The sequence below is a fragment of the Choloepus didactylus genome, chromosome 2, assembly GCF_015220235.1.
Source record: "Choloepus didactylus isolate mChoDid1 chromosome 2, mChoDid1.pri, whole genome shotgun sequence".
In the NCBI taxonomy this organism is placed as follows: Eukaryota; Metazoa; Chordata; class Mammalia; order Pilosa; family Megalonychidae; genus Choloepus; species Choloepus didactylus.
This window is the reverse complement of record NC_051308.1, coordinates 102540010-102556263: the sequence shown is the minus strand read 5'-3', so window position 1 is coordinate 102556263 and position 16254 is coordinate 102540010. Positions and strand designations below refer to the sequence as shown.

Here is a 16254-nt window from a genome sequence, read left to right as displayed (position 1 = left end):
GGCAAGACGGGCTCCTCCCCCCACCCCTCGGGAAAGGATCTTGGTGTCACCGCAACACAGCTCAGCAGAGGAAGCCTGGCTTGGAATGTGTGTTTTCCTGCAAGAAGTAGAAATGAAGAGGGGAGGAGGGATGCTGATAATGAGGTTCTGTTAGAGAAACAAGGTGCTGCAGGGCCTCTCAAAGCCTACATTATGGAAAGCAGATTATTTTGGCAGGCCCAGGTCAGAAAAGAGGTTGGAAGATTCAGATAAACCGGGTTCACATGCCCTCACTGCCCTTTTCTGGCTGAGTGAACTGAACTTGCATCTTGATTTTCTCATCTGTAGAATGGGCATAGTAATATATATTTCCTGCAAGCGCTAGCTCCTGGGTCAGGTAGACTCTCTGGCTGAGTAGTGGGGGACAAGACGAGGAGAAGCGCTAGGGCTGGAGGTGCAGCATAGGATGTGATGGAGAGTTGAGCCCAGCCTGTCTCATACTCTGTGGGGAATGAAAGAGCCACGAGTGATATTTTAGCAGCACATTTACAAGCAAAACAAGCTCTGCTAAACATTAAAGTGAAGCTTCAGGAAGAATCAATATATAACCACCGGGAGGTTAAGGAGGACCCTCTGCCCTACCCACCCACAAGTGGAAGAGAGAGAAGACAAAGGGCCAGTGATGGGGGGTGGGGGGCTGTCCAGGGCTCCTGAAATGAAATGCCCCAATGTGATAGAAGGACCCACTGTGTCATTAGGGAGTTTAAATGCAAGGTAAATAAGGCCTAAAAATAAGACCCATCAAGTATTCAGCTTTTTTGTTTCTTTTCCCTCCCCTCCCCTCCCCTCCCCTGCCCTCCCTTCCCTCCTTTCCTTCCTTTTACCACATATTGGGCAGAACATGTCCTCGCTGTGTCCCTGATGCTCCCTGCCTTCCCGGGTCAGAGGTGGCAGTAAGAGTTGCTCAGAAGCAGAGTAAGGGTAGGGATGCCCACTGGACACATTATTTGGCAACAAGAAGCGATGCTTTGGCACATTAACTGGACTTTTTTTTGACTTGACTCAAAACAACCATGTGAGGATGTCCCCCGGGGTCAAAAATGCTTTTGTTCTGCTTCGACAAGAGATGCCCCTTCTAAGTGAGTGATGATGGTGTATGTGGTAGGGATGAGCATGGCCATATTCACCTCTTCCCCGCCTTTTGCACAAGGGCATGTTGTCCTCCCCACTCCACCCCTCGAAGGTCTAATAGGAGAAGCCTCTTATACCATGAAGAAACCCCACATGTAGGACATTTCCCATGCAAACAAAAGATGTCCTACGAACTCCTCTGCCCCCAGTGCAAGGGTTCCCCTTGCAGACATATCCCATAGGGACCAACAAGAAAGCCAGGACCCTAGGGCAGTGGTTCTGAAACTTAAGCTGCATCAGAGTCACCTGGGGGACTGATTCAATGCACATGGCTGGGCCAGAGTTTCTGATTCAGTAGGTCTGGGGTGGAGCCTGAGACTTCTCATTTTTGAGATCTCGGGTGATGCTGATACTGCAAGCCTGGGCATCTTGCTTGAAGAACCACTGTCTTAGAGGATATTCCCAAACTTTAGGTATTATCTTAAAAAATGAAAAAAAGAGAGAGCCAGGGAGGTGGGCCCGATGCTCCCAGGCAACTGTTAGATGAAGGGGGCTGGGGTGGGAACCGGGTACTGGGAAGGCTAGCAGGTGGTGCAGGGTGACCTGAGACAGGACGGAAGGCTGTGGCTAACTTTGATTTATTGGTGTCTCTCTAGAAACAAATAGGCTTCATCCCCTGTTTACCAGAGGTGTCCATTAACAAAATGGCTGCCACTGTCCAGCAGGACTACTTGAAGACTTGACAGCCGCCCGAGACTAGCCTGTCTCCCAGCCAGGCTTTCTCCTTGCCCCAGAGGGTTTTGAGCTTGCGGTAGTACACTTTGCAGCTGAAGCCCTCCTTGAAGCCACCCTTAATGTGGCTCTTGAGCGAGTGCAGGGTGGGGTACATGCGGCAGCAGGCTGCGCACTTATAGCCGTTCTGCTGGGCCGGGTGCCACCTGGAGGCAGCCAGGATGTCTTGGGACGTGATGGAGTCCATGGAGTCCAGGCCATGCCTGGGTTTCTTTGTGGCCTCTTGGGGGCAGGTGTTCTCTGGGGAGGAGGAGGAGGCGGAGGAGGAGCAGATGCTCTCAGCCATGTCCTCGGGAAGACAGCTGTCCCCCCTGCCCTCGCCCCGCTTCACCTCTGGGAAGCTGTAGGCCTCCAGGTGGCTCTCCTTGTCCGTGCACACAAAGTAGCTGTAAGGAGAGAACCAGGGCCGGTAGATGGTGCAGTTCCGCCTCAGCTGCTGCCCGGTCTGGGTGTCCCCCAAGGTGCAGTCTGCAAAGGAAAGGACTGGGTGTCAGCCTCTGGCCGAGGGCGGGGAGCAGGGAGATCTGCAGGGCTGGAGGCTGAGATGCCCAAAGGCAAGGAGGGAAGCTGTCAGGTGTGTCCTCAGGTGGTCTCTACCCCACCTTGGTTGCGATTCTGAAAGTAGGCGGAAGATGGGGTGGGGAGAGCAGCCTAAGGTATTCGTTCCTGCTGGTTTGTTTTCTATATTGGTACACGTGGCAGTTTGATCCCTAGACTAGGGAGTCCTATTTCAATCACTAAGCCTTGGATTTTGTCAGGTCTTTCCCTCCCTGGAGACACCTTGTCCTCTGCCTCCTCTAAGGATAGACACAAACAGGTGGCTCCGAGGACAGCTAGCCCCCTGGCTTCCTGCAGTCCCTCTTTCCACCAGCACTGTCTGGTTGTGACCATTTTGCCTGCCTCACTGCTCATCTTCCCTCAACAACATAGTCAGGCAGCAACTGTTCCTACCCACCAGGTTGAGAGACAGGAGGGAAGAGGCAAGAAGCTTCCACAGAGCTGGTGGCTCTCTGCTAAAGGAAGAAGAACCAGGTAGGAGACTGCAGGTGCAAACACAGCACATGGCAACCTAGCTCGCAAGGGTTGCAAACCGCAGCCCCTGTGGGGAGCAGCCCATTTCGGTGCCCAGCTTTGCACACGTGGCTGCCCAGAGTCAGAGGCAGCCTCCATCTGGTGAGGGTACCACGTTTTGTACCCCATGCTGGAGAGCTCTGCAGGGCCTGAGCTTGGCTAGATGCCTCAGCAGCCTTTGCAATATATGGGTTGCAGAAGAAACACTCTGGTGAGCTGAGCAAGGTCGAGAGTCTTCTTGTTGGGACCTCCCACCACACCCCAAGACACACCTAGAGGCTCACCCTCAGTATTTCAAGGTATCTCAAAGCCAAAGCAAAACAATGGGCTCCCATGCATTCAGCCAGGCAGAGCTATTCTGGATGCCATCCTGGGCAAATCCAAATGGAGTGGTTTCGTTGAGATGCAGGTAAGGTACTCTCCAAAGGAAGATTTTAAACTTGGCCGGGATAATGCCTCTCTGCCTGGCCCATCCCTCACCTGACCCTCCTGCAGCAACCCACATGTGTGACTTCACTCTGCATTGCAGGCCTCCGGGTACCCTGGGATGCAGGGTGCAGCATGGGAGCTCTGATCACAGGCTGCAGAGCTGTGTTACATGGTCCCTTTGAGGATGAAAAGCCTGATTCTGCAGTTGAAACATCTCATGCCTGTAGCCAGAAAGGATTCAGCACCCTGGAGTAGCTGCTTGCTTGGATAAAAGCAGAACTGCCCCAAATCCCAGAGCAGTAGCTATGCTCAGTTTTAGAGACAGATTTATAAATGCCACATTTATAGGTAAAGGAATGTTTAGGAGAACTATTCCACAGAGCGGTATTTTTCAAACCTTAATGTGCATAGGAATCACTTGGGATCTTGTTAAAAATGGAGATTTTGATTCAGGTCACCTGCAGTCAGGGGTGGGCCTGAGATTCTGCATTTCTAACAAGCTTGCACCCGATGCCAATGTTGCAGGTCTGTGGACCATGCTATGAATAGCAAGTCCTTAGAGCACCCCAACTTTATTCCGTGTCATGCTCATCAGTTACCCTGCCTCCTGGGTCCCTGTTAGTGGTTTGATAAGTCTAGACCTTCTCCAGTTTGCCCAAACAAAGCTAAAACTAGTGCATATTCTTTATAAAGATAGATGGCCACCTTGAAATTTCATACAGATTCAAAGGGGGGAAAAACTTAGACAACAAATGCTTCCCCCATCCTTCCCTTGCCAGAAATTAATAAACGGCAGGAACTACTTACCACAAATGCAGCATTTTGAAAAGTTATTTTCTCCCCATGTGTAATGTGACTTTCTCACTAAATCGTGGTCCTGTAACATGATCTGGTAGAGTACTCAATTAAAAGCTTTAAAAAAAAAACAAAAAACAAACAAACGGATCTTTGTGGCCCTAGTGGCACCAGAGTTTACCTGGTAAGCAGGTGGCATGTGAGGACATAATGTCAGGAAAAGTGCTCATGGCAGAGGAAGAGATTCGAGGTCCAGAAATGCTGAGGAGTGAGAAGTTCTCCATATTCTGACTACTGTAGGATGAGGAAACCACACGTCTGCTCCCAAGTGGCTGGTTGGGTTGTCCAGACAATAAACATTCTGAGAGCAGCTGACATCACAAGAAGGTCAAATGATTCTACTCACCAGCTATGTCACCTCTTTAAGAGATGGACAGAGTCTATTGCAAGGGAAGATTAACTAAAAATTATTTTAGGTTTTTTTTTGACCTATCATTCCTCGGTGGCCTTCCCTGATTGAGAAATACACAGAGAGAAGGAAGAATATAATAGAGGTAGAATAGTGATATTATCTGCTCCCCCCCCTTACTTTGCCTTTATTATCACCTTTTTGTGTAGTCACTGCCAGCCTCTGGGAACCTCTGTTGTCTCTGAATGACCTTCTTGCTTTTTCTTCTCCCTCACCCCCCTATTTCTACCACCCAATATTTTTTATTGTTTTATTTTTTGTTTTTTTTTTTTTTTTTTGGAGGGGGGGCAGTTTAAATTACTTTTATTTGGAAATAAGGTCAAACTTATAAAAATTTGCAGAAGTAAAATTAGTTCGTCTGTAAACTCTTTATCCAGGTTTGTCTATTGTTAACATTTTACCCCATTTGCTTTATCAGTTATTTCTCTCTCTGTGTGTGTACATAATTTTTTTTTTCTGAACTATTTGAAGGTAAGTTACAAACATGGCCTTTTACGCCTGAATACTTCAGTGTGTATTTCCTAATAGGGACCATGTATTATTTTAAATTGTCAGTACTGTCTGTATTTTAGCAAGTGACTAAAACAGAAATGGGTGGCTTACTCAGTACCATTTTGTTCATTTTAAGTTAAGGTCAATTTCCTGTTGAGACTGTGGACTCCAGAGAGGCAGGGGTTGCCTCTTCTCTTTGCTATTTGTTTATCAAATAGTTAGTATATAGTATACTGGTGGGATGTGGTGAAAGGGTCAAAGATGATTGATTGTGGCACCTCAAAGGTAAGCTGCAAATGCCCCATTCTAGGTAATCCCAACAGATACCAACTAGAAACATGCCCATGTTCTCGATCTAAATGGTGGATATCTTTATGCTAGAAGGGCTAGTAATGGCGTGGAGCCTGTGCGAGTGTGTGTGTGTATCCACTTTGGCACCCAAGAGCCCCAGAGTGGTCTTCCTGTGTGTATTTGAAGGACAGTGTGGGGAGCATGATTTCCCTGTGTTCCTCACTCATAGCCTGACTGGAATGTTAGAACAAGTTGGGATGCGGTTGAACCTGCGTTCTTTGGCAACTTTGAGGGTCTGGGGCAGCATGGTGTAGAGAAAGGTCACGGATCTGGAAGTGCATATAATGGGTTCTGATCCCTACTTGCCATTAGCTACCTGTGTTGTGTTGGGCAACCTGGCTGCCACTTGGTTTTCCCATTTTGTTAATTTAGACAATTGGAGAGAACAATTATCTTCCAGACCTAAAATCTAGTGGTTTAAACATGGAAAATAGCAACAGTAACAAGCGATGCCGACAGAATCCAAAGGACTTAGAATTTCTGCCTTGCCCCATCACGTTTTTCCCACTGACAACTGGAAACTTCAAGTATATTTAATGTAAAGAAGACTCAAATTTTCAGGGGAAATGTGGGCAGCTAAATCTCTCAGTGCCATTTATAGAGTTTTTAAAATACAAATCTGTTTTGGTGCAGTTATGCAGTTATGTAGTTAAGTTCATGGGCACCTGATCGCTCCAGGGCTCATTATACCGGTCATAACAGAGTCTCTGTCTTGCATGCCGCATCCTCTCAGTCTGTGGTTTCTGGTGGCCCAGGCAGGAGGCGACACTCTCAAAGTGGTTGGTCGCTACATAAAATGTGTCTCTCTCTCGTTTGTTTCCCACCTGCCTTCCGAGCCCCTTTCTTGGTCAGGTAAGACACCCTTTCTTGTGGATGACTTCTACCTCCAGGCGTTCCCTCTTGGCTATGTGCATGTCGGGGGATGCTGCTGGGGAGGGCCACCCAGCCTGAGCCCAATCATGTCTGTCTTCTCCATCACCATTATTTTCTGAACCGCCAAGCCTCTAGTCCTGAGGAAGGGAGGGACGGAGTTTGGGGAGTCACTGATGCCATAAGCAGGAAAGAGGCTCTTTGCACATCCGTGGATATGGGCATGAAGGAAGCCTCCTCCAGAGTCCCACTTTGGAGAGAAGGGCACTTCCTCCTGGCCTCAGCTCAAGAGGCCCTGGGGACCCTCCCAAGGGAGAGTTTTTGGAGTGCTTTTTGTAAATGGAAAAGAGGCTTGGGAATGGTTTCTCTAGAACGTCAGCCCATCATGAAGCCAATTTCTAAGTATTCATACAAAAGTCAAGCATTTGTCAAATGCTTACTTTTGTGCAAGGTCCTGTGCCAGGCATTGCAGAAAATAAAAGCACTCAAGATGCTACATCCTCTCAAGGAGCTTACCATTTTTTCTAGAGACAAGGTGGGCTTACAGAAAGATTTACAGAATTGTCTAAGAGAATGTATTGTGGACTATCTTTAAATTAATAAAGAATCCAGTGTACTTTATAGACTGAAAACAAGAGGTATGGGAAATACAAATGGAACACAATGCGAAAGTTATTTGTTAGAATGTGTTTTAATGATGACAATGATAATGATAATAGACGCTCACAACCTAAAAATCACCTTGACAGCTGGCACATAAAAATGAATGTCTCTGCTCTGAAAATTCACTTAAAACCACTAAGAAAACCACCACATATATATCTGAACCAGGAAGTGTTAGAGGGTTTGCCTTCCCCAAAGTACCCTGGCTTGAACATTTGCTCTGGTTCTGTGGTGACCCCAGTTCTTTCTGGTTTGGGGCAGATGAATATCTGAGCCCGGAAGTGGTGGGTGGTTTGTCTTCCCCAATGTGCCTTGCTCTGGTTCTATAAGGACCCCAGGACTTTCTGGTTTGGGGGAAGAGTTAAATGTTTTAGTTTCCGAGGGCTTCTCTGCTAGTTTGCAGATTTTGGAATTAAAAAAGAATGAGAAGGATATGGGATGTAATAAGCAAATTATGCACAAGTAGATGACATGGCAAGATACACGGAAGCAGACAATCAGGAGTGGATGGCCCCGTTGTGGGGCAGGCCGGGAACTCCTGCTAGTGTCTACCTCTGTGACCGGGAGCCCAGCCCTATGTGACTCAGTCTGTTCTGCTCCCTGTATCTCAGGGATGCTCTGATCCAAGTCCTTGATGTGTCTCCCCTGCAGTGGCGCTTTCCCCTGCACGTAGGTTAGGGGCAATTACAGAGGTGAAGACCGTGGAGGGAGATCTCCACTCCTCTTCCCACAGCCTCCTTCCTTCCACCCATAACCCTTGGAGTGTGGCTGCTCTAGGTAGTTGGTCTAGAAGGGGATGTTGAAACCACGAAGGCCAGAAAGGCTACTCCTAGGCCCAGGCTCAGCAGTGTCAGGCAGAGAAAATGGCTTTATGCAAAAACAAGAACAAAAACAGTTTTGACCGAAGAGGAAGTACACCCTAACTCGGTTACTCTTAGAAAGGCTCGGCAAGAACAGATACTTAGCAGAGGTATTGACCAGGAGAGGAGCCTGGTGACCAAATGTAGCATCTCCTTCCGCCAGACTGTCACAATGACTGGTGTAGTTGATATAACACAAACTCAGGCCAAGTTCCAAACCACTAAAGTATGTCTGGCTGCCTTGGGAACTGAGCTGGATTTGCAGGTAGAGAGACGACGCCCTGGAGTGAGTGAGTGGAGCCGGATGATACCTCTGAACCCAGGCTGCAGCCATCTGATAGCAAACCTTGGAGCCACTATTGTGGCCTCCACCATTCCCCATCTCCAAAATAGGTTTGGCAATTCGATTCAAGGTATTTCCTGAGCAACTGCTGTGTACCAGACCCTGTTAGGTATTAAGGACACAAAGATGAATGAAGTTATGGCTTCTGTCCTGCAAATGTTCACAACCCAATGGATCTAGTCCTTTGAGTTAAATTATTTGAGCCAAACAGAGATCCCTGAGAGAAGGACCACATACCAGGCATATTTATGCAGCTGACCCATGGTCCACAGCAGGGCAGAGTAATGGAAAGAGCCCTGAGCTTTGGGTTAGAAGACTGAGTTTTATTCCCAGCCCCTTTGGGTATTATCTGTGTGACTTTAGGCATGGCAGTAATTACTCTGAGTCCCAATTTCCTCATCTGTAACCAGATATTTTACCATGCCCTCTCCTCCTAGGTTGTAAGGATTAAGTGAGGTGACATTTGTCAAGATCCTTCTGGTACCACATATTGTCCATTGGGTGTAAATGGATTCTGAGCTATTATTTGGCATCCCTCTGCATGCAACTGGCCCGTTCTCCCTGGTTTCACCTTAGGAGAAGTGAGCAACTGCCAGTCTGTTTTCCATAAAGAAAATGTGCTGTACAAGTGGCTTTTCAGCAAAAAGCTTCTGACTCCAAGCCACATATTTTTCATCCCTCCATCAGCTTCTGCCCTAGTGCCTGAGTCAGAGTACACATTGACACATGCTCACAGCATTGTAAAAATGTCATATTTCATTGCTTCATCTTCATTTTTTCTTTGCTTCAGAGGGCCCAGCAACCCCAAGGTAAAGGAGTCAAACCATGAGTCAAGGAGACAGGCTTAAAGGGATAAGTTAACTTTTTTATGGCTAGGATTACTCACCAACTAACTTGGATGGGGCAGAACTAGAATTTCTGCTCCTGTGTCCCATCAAGAAAACTGGATTGGAAAGGTTCAAGAGTGCCATTGCTGGCTCTTTCTTGCATATTTCCAGCGTCTTATGAAGTTACAAATTTTGTGCAGTAGTGTAAGGAAAAGGGAAGCAGAGTGATGTGATCAGGGGTCCCACTCACCCTCTACTCATCCTTCTCTCTCTCTTTGCCTCTTTGTTCATAGTTGACCACAGCATGTTTGAGAATTTGAACACAGCCCTCACTCCAAAGCTGCAGTCGAGCTGCTCCTTATCCCACTTGTCCAGGCCTGTGGCCCACAGCTCAGCTGTGCAGGGGTCTGTGGAGCCTGGTGGGCCAGGACTCTGGGCAGGCAGCAGCCAGCACCTCAAGAACCTGGGCAAAGCCGTGGGGGCCAAAGTTAATGACTTCCTGAGGAGAAAAGAGCCCTCAGGCCTTGGAAGTGTGGGCGTGATGGAGATCAACAAGACCGCGGGGGCCCAACTGGCAAGTGGGGTTGACCTGGCATCAGTGACCTTGCTGGAGGATGACAGGTGAGTGCCCCACCCCCACCCTGATATCCCTGCAGGTCTGTGGATGCCCTTGAAGAGGTGCATGGACAAACTGGAGAGTCTCCAGGGGAGAATAACCCTGATGAAGGGACATGGAAATTGTCACGTGATGAGCCGTTGAAAGCATGGGCAATGTTCTTGGGAACTTGCTTCAACCTCCTCAACCGCAGCTAACATTTATTGTACATCTGTCACATCCTTAGCAGTGTGCTCGATGCACTTCGCTCACGTCATTTTGCCTCTTAAGCCTCACAACCACCCGCTGAGGCAGATTATATTATTTCCATTTTGCAGATAGCTCAAGTTCAGAGAGGTAAAGTGAGTTTAGGGGCTCACAACCTAAAATTACGAAGGAAGTTAGTAATTGTCAGAGCTGAATGTGGGTCTGTTTTGGAGCTGATATCTTAACCTCAGGTCTGTCTTTTGGAAGGAAGGTTGGCCTTGTCCTCTTGGCCCAGGGAGTAAACCTGAATCAGAGGGTGAGTCTGGGAGGAGGCCAATTTCAGTCCAGCATAAGGAAATTCATCCTAAGATTTAGAGCTGCCCAGAGATGGGTTGCAAAGCCTTGGGAAGAAGCGAGTTTCCTGGCTCTGGGCCCATTTGAGAAGAAGTGGATGTAGATGTGGCAAGAGTCCTGCAGTGGACATTCAGAATTCAGGTGAGGGGTTGGACTCGCTGTCCTTTTTCAGTTCTCCAACACTGACATGCTGTGATTGGTGATACAGACTCTCATTTGCCTGCAGGAAAGCCAAATCAGAAAATCAAACAAAACCCTTTTAAAGATTAAGGGAAAAAATCCAGTAGTAGATAAGGAACTGTCAGGCACACTAGCATAAACATGCATTGTAGGACCCTTCAAACTACCTGTGTGTCATGATCTGCAACCATAAAGTGGCTTTCACAGAGAAATAATCCAAGATGCTTATTAGAATAAACCACTGATCTGCCCTGTTTCTCTGGTCATTGTCAGCGTGGGGTCCTTTGGCCTCTAGAACTTTCTATGGCAGAAGCGACAGAGCCAGGTGATGGTAAGGATCCCACTAAATTTCGAGCCTGCTGTGGTCCTCACCTTAATCCTGCAGGCAGCTACCTCCACACCGCACCTCCCCCCACCAGGACCACATGACCTGTCAGGCTGGGATGCACCTGTCAAAGTCTACAAGTCAAAGCTTCAGCCAGATCTCCAAGCCACCACAGTGGCTTGGTTTATAGTTACCATCCATGGCTTTTTACCAGACTCACTTGGGAAGCCTTTTAGAAATACCAAATAGGCTGCATCCCCACCCAGATCTAATGAATCAGAATCACCAGGGATGGGGTCCAGGCCCAGGTCGGCCACACCTGAGACCAGTGCCCTAGACTGTTGGTAGTGGGGAGGCCTGCGTCTGTCAGACCCCACTGTGGGGGAAGAGAGGGAAGAAGCTGCTCTGGCAGCCCTCCTGTGTTTCCACCTTATTCCCACAGGTCCTTTCCGGGCCTTGTTTCAAGCACTTTCACTTCTGAGGTAGTAATGGCCTTCCCGGGCTCAGAGCATAGGTTCTTGATGTTCTGCAGAAATACCTTCCCCAAAAACGTGTCTTGTGTTTCTGCTACGACACAGCTCACTGGAGGTTTTTATCCCGTCTCCAATGGCAACACGTTGTGCCACTCTGAACACTGACTGAAGATGTAACAGGCCAAAAAGCCAGTTACTGTGCTCAAGTTGCTAAAACCTACAGGCTAAACCAAGCAGGAGAGCACAAAGGATAAAGCACTCATTGTTTGGGCGAGTCGAAAGTGCAGGTGGAGTTAAAGAAGCAAGAATGTAGAATGCACCGGTGTCTCCCCATCCTTAAAGCGTGTGTGTTTATTGTCATCAACCTCATAGGTCAGCCCTGCAGGAAGCCTTCCCTCGACTGGATCCTCCACCTCCCACAACCAAGAAGCGAACCCCTCGGGCCCTGAAGACCACCCAGGACATGCTGATTTCATCACAGCCTGTCCTTAGCAGTCTGGAGTATGGGACAGAGCTGTCACCTGGGCAGCCCCAGGACTCCCCTCCCTCTGCCCTTGCTCTGAGAGAGCCTGTCCCAGCAGACACTTCCCGGCCAGATGCAATCGTGGAAATGGTGGATGGGGGCGAAACTCTGCCCAATGGAGAGGTCTCCCTGTCGGTACCTGACCTACTCCACAAGGACAGCCAGGACGAATCCAAGCTGAAGATGACCGAGTGGAGAAGGGCCTCCTCCCCTGGCCTCATGGAGAGAAACGGCCTCAAACTCAGCCTGAGCCCCATCAGCCTGGCTGAGCCCCAGGAGGGCGGCAGCCCGCCTTGTCGGGCACGGACCTCCAGCCTTGACAATGAAGGCCCTCACCCAGACCTGCTGTCCTTTGAGTAGAGTCCCTTCTCTTCCCTGCTGAGCTCCACCCCACGCTTCCCCTCTGCTTGCATCTCTGCTCTGCACACTGGCCCTTCCCCCATCCCACCCTACCCTCGATCTTAAAGCAGAGAGCCGGTTCCCCCACCAGGGAAGTTACAGGCCGGAAGACCGCGAGTTGTCCTGGTTAGAGTCAGTTTGTGGAATGGCAAAGGGCATTGATGCCATCTAAGATCCTAATTTTCCGTGAGCTTCGCTGGGTGCTGACGGCAGCCCTTGATGTTGGAGCTCCTCTGATTTGGAGCTTGTCCAGATTTCCCAGGAACTGCAGGGCCTCTAGCCCCGGGCTCAGGTCCTGCAGGAGGAATCCCCTTTGCCTGTCTCCCACATGCTGCTGACTCCCTTGTTCTGTCCTGTGCCCTCGTTCTTTCCCTTTCCTCCTTGATGACCCAGAAGCTCCCAGCCTCGGGGGGAATCCGGCAGTGTAAAGAGAGATGGCTCAGGCTTTATGATGGGTCCTGACCCTGACTGAGCCCAGCTGCGGTGGCTCCTCAAAATCCAAATACAGCGCAGCCCTTGGGTGCCCCAGCCAGTGGGGTTCAGAGGAGACGTGATCAGGCCCGAGACCTAGTGGCAGCCTTGTTGCCAGGTTCTCGAGGTGTTTCCCATCTGGGGTCAGGGAGCAGAGCCAGCCCCTAAGAGGCTGCCCAGGCCCTGCCCTTCTGGGAGACACCCTGGCAGGACGATGCCATCAGCTATCCTGGGGCTCCCTGCACAGAAGGAAAGACCAGGGCTTGTCTTGTAAAGACAGCCTGGGCAGGCCTTGGCAAAAGCAGCAGAACGTATTCTGATTTCATTTCGGGTGGAGGGCCCAGAAACTTGGGGGGTGGCTTTGGCATTCAGGGAGTGGTCCTAAAAGAATCCAGAGCAGACTGAAGACAGGATGTTGAAGACAGGATGAGGGAAGGGCAGCCTGGGGATCAGAGCAGCTTTCCAGGGGTCACCCCACAGGCTGAAATGATGCACTTCCAGAGGCCGGGTTTGGGGGTGGAGTAGGGGTGAGCATTGCCCTACGTGTGAGTCAGAGTGAAGCACCTGAGAGATTGGAATGCTATATGGACTGTGGTGGCAAACCCCCTAATTAAGCATGAGGTGCTCTTTGCTCTTAAGTGGAGATTGCCTGAGTGTCCCGCAGCCCTGTACCTCCCTGGAGGGGCCCTTGGCCTGCCTTCCCCTTATCCTGATCCTGCTTGGTTCTCTCTCTGCTCCTGCCTGCAGGATCTATGCTAGGGATGGATACAGTTCATCCAACCCTAACTGGCTGCCCCCGCTCCTGGCTTAACTCTACCTTGTGTTCCTGTCTCCCACCAGGGGTCCTATCCTGCTGTCTTCCGGTGGCCAGGAGACCCTGTAAGGGGGTGACCCCAACCCCGAGGGCTTTTGCAGCAAGAAGAGACCATCCATTTTCCTGAACAAGGCAGCTAGTTCCCCAGGAGGAGGCTGGGGATGGCAAAGCCAGCCAGGGTGGGCCGTTTGGCAGACCCCACCGCAGGCCTGTCATTCCTGCTGCCTCCCCACCCATGAGCTCTGGGGCACCCAGAGTCCACTTTTCAGTTCCTCTCTTCATCAAGCCTCTGCTCTCCTTACCACCAAGCTCACTCCTATAGAACTGGGAGCCTCAGAGGGACCCACAAGGGTGTGGGCTGCCCCTCATGCATTCTTGCTTCTGCAGCTGTGTGTCCCTGCCACAGCCCTCTCACCCCCTTTTCTTCTCCCCTGTTCTTCTGTTGCCCTGGAAAGCAATGCTTCACCACATGCTCACAGCGAAGCTGGTCTCCCCTCCCCCACAAGGGTCTGCGCACACTTCGGGCAACTTGCAGACCCTGGTGAAGCAAGCAGGGGTGTTACTGAATGTGTATATCCTGCCTTACTCTGAGAGCATTTCCAAGGATGTGACATGTGTGTGACCCTAATGATCAGAAAGTTCCTGGGGCTGGCATTTTGGGTCCTGTCAGTGAGTCTTCCTGAACTGGTTTAGGGTATTGCACAGAACACACAGGTAGAGCTGGAGGGTGAGGAGTAAATACACATCCCAGGAACAAGTGCAGTTTGAGCGAAACTTTCCATACCAATAGCTCAGTTTGCTTTTTTGGTGGGAAATGTAGCAGTTCTCTGGGACTGCTCCTCCCCCAGAAACCAAGGCAGCTCTTGCCAGGTAATGTAGCTTTAAGTGCAAAAGTTGCAGGCCCAGGCTTAAGTACCCAGACCACTGCTGAAGAACTGGCCCCCAGACACAGGAGAGCAAAGGGTTGTCCCAGGACCATCACCTGGGTGAGCCCAGAGGTCATGGGACCCTGCTCCGATCTCCAGCTGGCTTCTCTGTGAATCTCTACATCTCATCCATCCCCCGTGCTGCAGGGGGATGCTGCTGCTACTTCAGGAAATCTGGTCCTAGATGCTGCAGAGATTGCCTGGTGCTAGGGGCTAAGCACTGCCCAGAACCCAGCAGGAACAACTACTAATTCTCTCCTGCTGTGGGCTTGGACCAATGCTTCTATGCAAAGCCCCTCCTGGTTTTTCACATCTGTCTCAGCAGTCTGACCTTGCTGTGGTCAGCCACACACACAGATCCTGGTAGTCCAGCTTCTCTGTGAGCAGGGCCTTGGGGCAGCCAGCCCAGTCCTCACAAGGGCTAGAAAAAAGCAGGAATGAAGAATCTACTATCTCCACATCAGGAAGTTGAGGCCACTGAGTCTTTTCTTCCCATTACTTCCCCACAATCCCACCCCACCCTCCATTCCCATATTCAGCACATAGCTTTACCCTGATAGAGCACAAGGTGGGCTTCCGGATCCTGGCAGGAGGGTGCTGCATTCGCCTGAACAGAGAGAACAGTGTCTGCGAATGTGTTATGTATGTGATAGAAGACAGACAAAGAGTCCATTGATTTTTAAGGAACCAGGAGGTTGGCCCCAATTTGGGGGAGGAAGATTACAGATCTATTCTGAGTATTTTCTAGAGATTTTATATTTATATTTTTAGTAATATTCTGATAGAAGGAAACTGCACAATAAAATGATTTGGTTTGGTTTGCTTGTTTTGTTGTTTTTCTCCTGACTGGTGGGGAGTAGTTGGTTTTCTTATCTGGTGGAGAGTTGACATTTTGTTCTTGAGAGCCTGGAAGAGTGAGGGAAGAGTGAGGAAAATGAAGGAGATAGGAATGTGAGGAGGATGGGAACTTGGTGAAAAGTCTTTTAAGATATGCCCTTATTTATTCCCTGGCTGTCTGGCAGCTGTGAAGGTGTCCCTCCTCTTTCAACCCTGACCTGTCATCATTTGGGGGACGTCTCGCATGATGTACACAAGTAGATCACTCTCTAGGCCAGAGGTTCTCCACCTGGGGTCCATGGCCCTTTCCCATCAAGTTGGGGATGGAGCTGTGTGTGCAAGTTCATACATTCTTCCGGGAGGAGCTTCCGTCTGCCTCAAAGGGAGTCATCAGTAAATGTCAGTAAAATACCAAGAGCTTCTGACTTAGGTACTTCCCCTGCAGTTACTCTCAGAGACCCTCTCCCCAGGACACCCATGGTTGAATGCAGCTTGGCAGAAGAGCTGACCTGAAGCCCTTTTGTGCCATTGCCACCCCCCAGACCAGAGTCAGATCCAGTGACCAGAATACTCACAGCTGACAACTGGCCAGACCCTTAACTTCCTTAAAAAGAAGTCAGTGGAGAAGTTAGGAAGGTAGGGAAAGGGGGCATTTAGTCTGTTCACAGAAGCCACACACATTTCTAAAGGGGAGAGGATGGGGCTTTCTGCCCAGCCTTCTTCATTTGCCCCCATTACTAGGATAGGGGTTGGATTCCCTGGCTCACATCAGAAGGGTCTCATGTGTGAGGCTAAGTGTCTAGCCTTTCTTGCATCTACTTCCATCCCCACACCTCATTTCTCAGAGGAGATGCAAGAGGAAAACAACCAAGCTCTCTAAGGTTGCTTGCTTTCTGCAGTGGGGGGAGACATTCTGAGAAGGTGAGGGTAACACAAAAACCAATATAACATATTCCATGCATAGTGTTCCGATTTGCTAAAGCTGCCAAAATGCAATATACCAGAAATGGATTGACTTTTACAATGGGGGTTTATTAGTTCACAAATTTACAGTTGTAAGTCCATGAAAGTGTCCAAA

The 16254-nt window shown here is 49.6% G+C and overlaps 2 protein-coding genes across 5 annotated transcripts in view; one reads left to right on the top strand and one right to left on the bottom strand.

Annotated features, from left to right (window-relative positions):
- The window catches only part of LOC119526425 (carboxyl-terminal PDZ ligand of neuronal nitric oxide synthase protein), a 310288-nt gene extending 295131 nt beyond the window's left edge, over nucleotides 1–15157 (top strand). For all 4 annotated transcript variants that reach the window (XM_037825480.1, XM_037825479.1, XM_037825481.1 and 1 more), the window contains 2 exons: nucleotides 9366–9693; nucleotides 11579–15157. In XM_037825480.1, coding sequence (XP_037681408.1) covers nucleotides 9366–9693; nucleotides 11579–12089 — 839 coding nt within the window. In that variant the 3' untranslated portion in view covers nucleotides 12090–15157. The remainder of the gene's footprint in view (nucleotides 1–9365; nucleotides 9694–11578) is intronic.
- SPATA46 (spermatogenesis associated 46) lies at nucleotides 1677–4481 on the bottom strand. Its single transcript, XM_037825484.1, has 2 exons — nucleotides 4379–4481; nucleotides 1677–2370 (listed from the first exon to the last, which is right to left on the bottom strand). The coding sequence occupies exons 1-2, from the start codon at nucleotides 4479–4481 to the stop codon at nucleotides 1838–1840; spliced, it is 636 nt and encodes a 211-aa protein (XP_037681412.1). The 3' UTR covers nucleotides 1677–1837.
- Nucleotides 15158–16254: the final 1097 nt, after the last annotated feature.

Bases quoted from the DNA above. Each gene is read 5' to 3' on its own strand.
- SPATA46 (XM_037825484.1), bottom strand. From the start codon at position 4,481: ATGGAGAACTTCTCACTCCTCAGCATTTCTGGACCTCGAATCTCTTCC. The intron at 2,371-4,378 runs GTAAACTCTGGT...TTTCCTTTGCAG, and splicing joins ACATGCCACCTGCTTACCAG to ACTGCACCTTGGGGGACACC.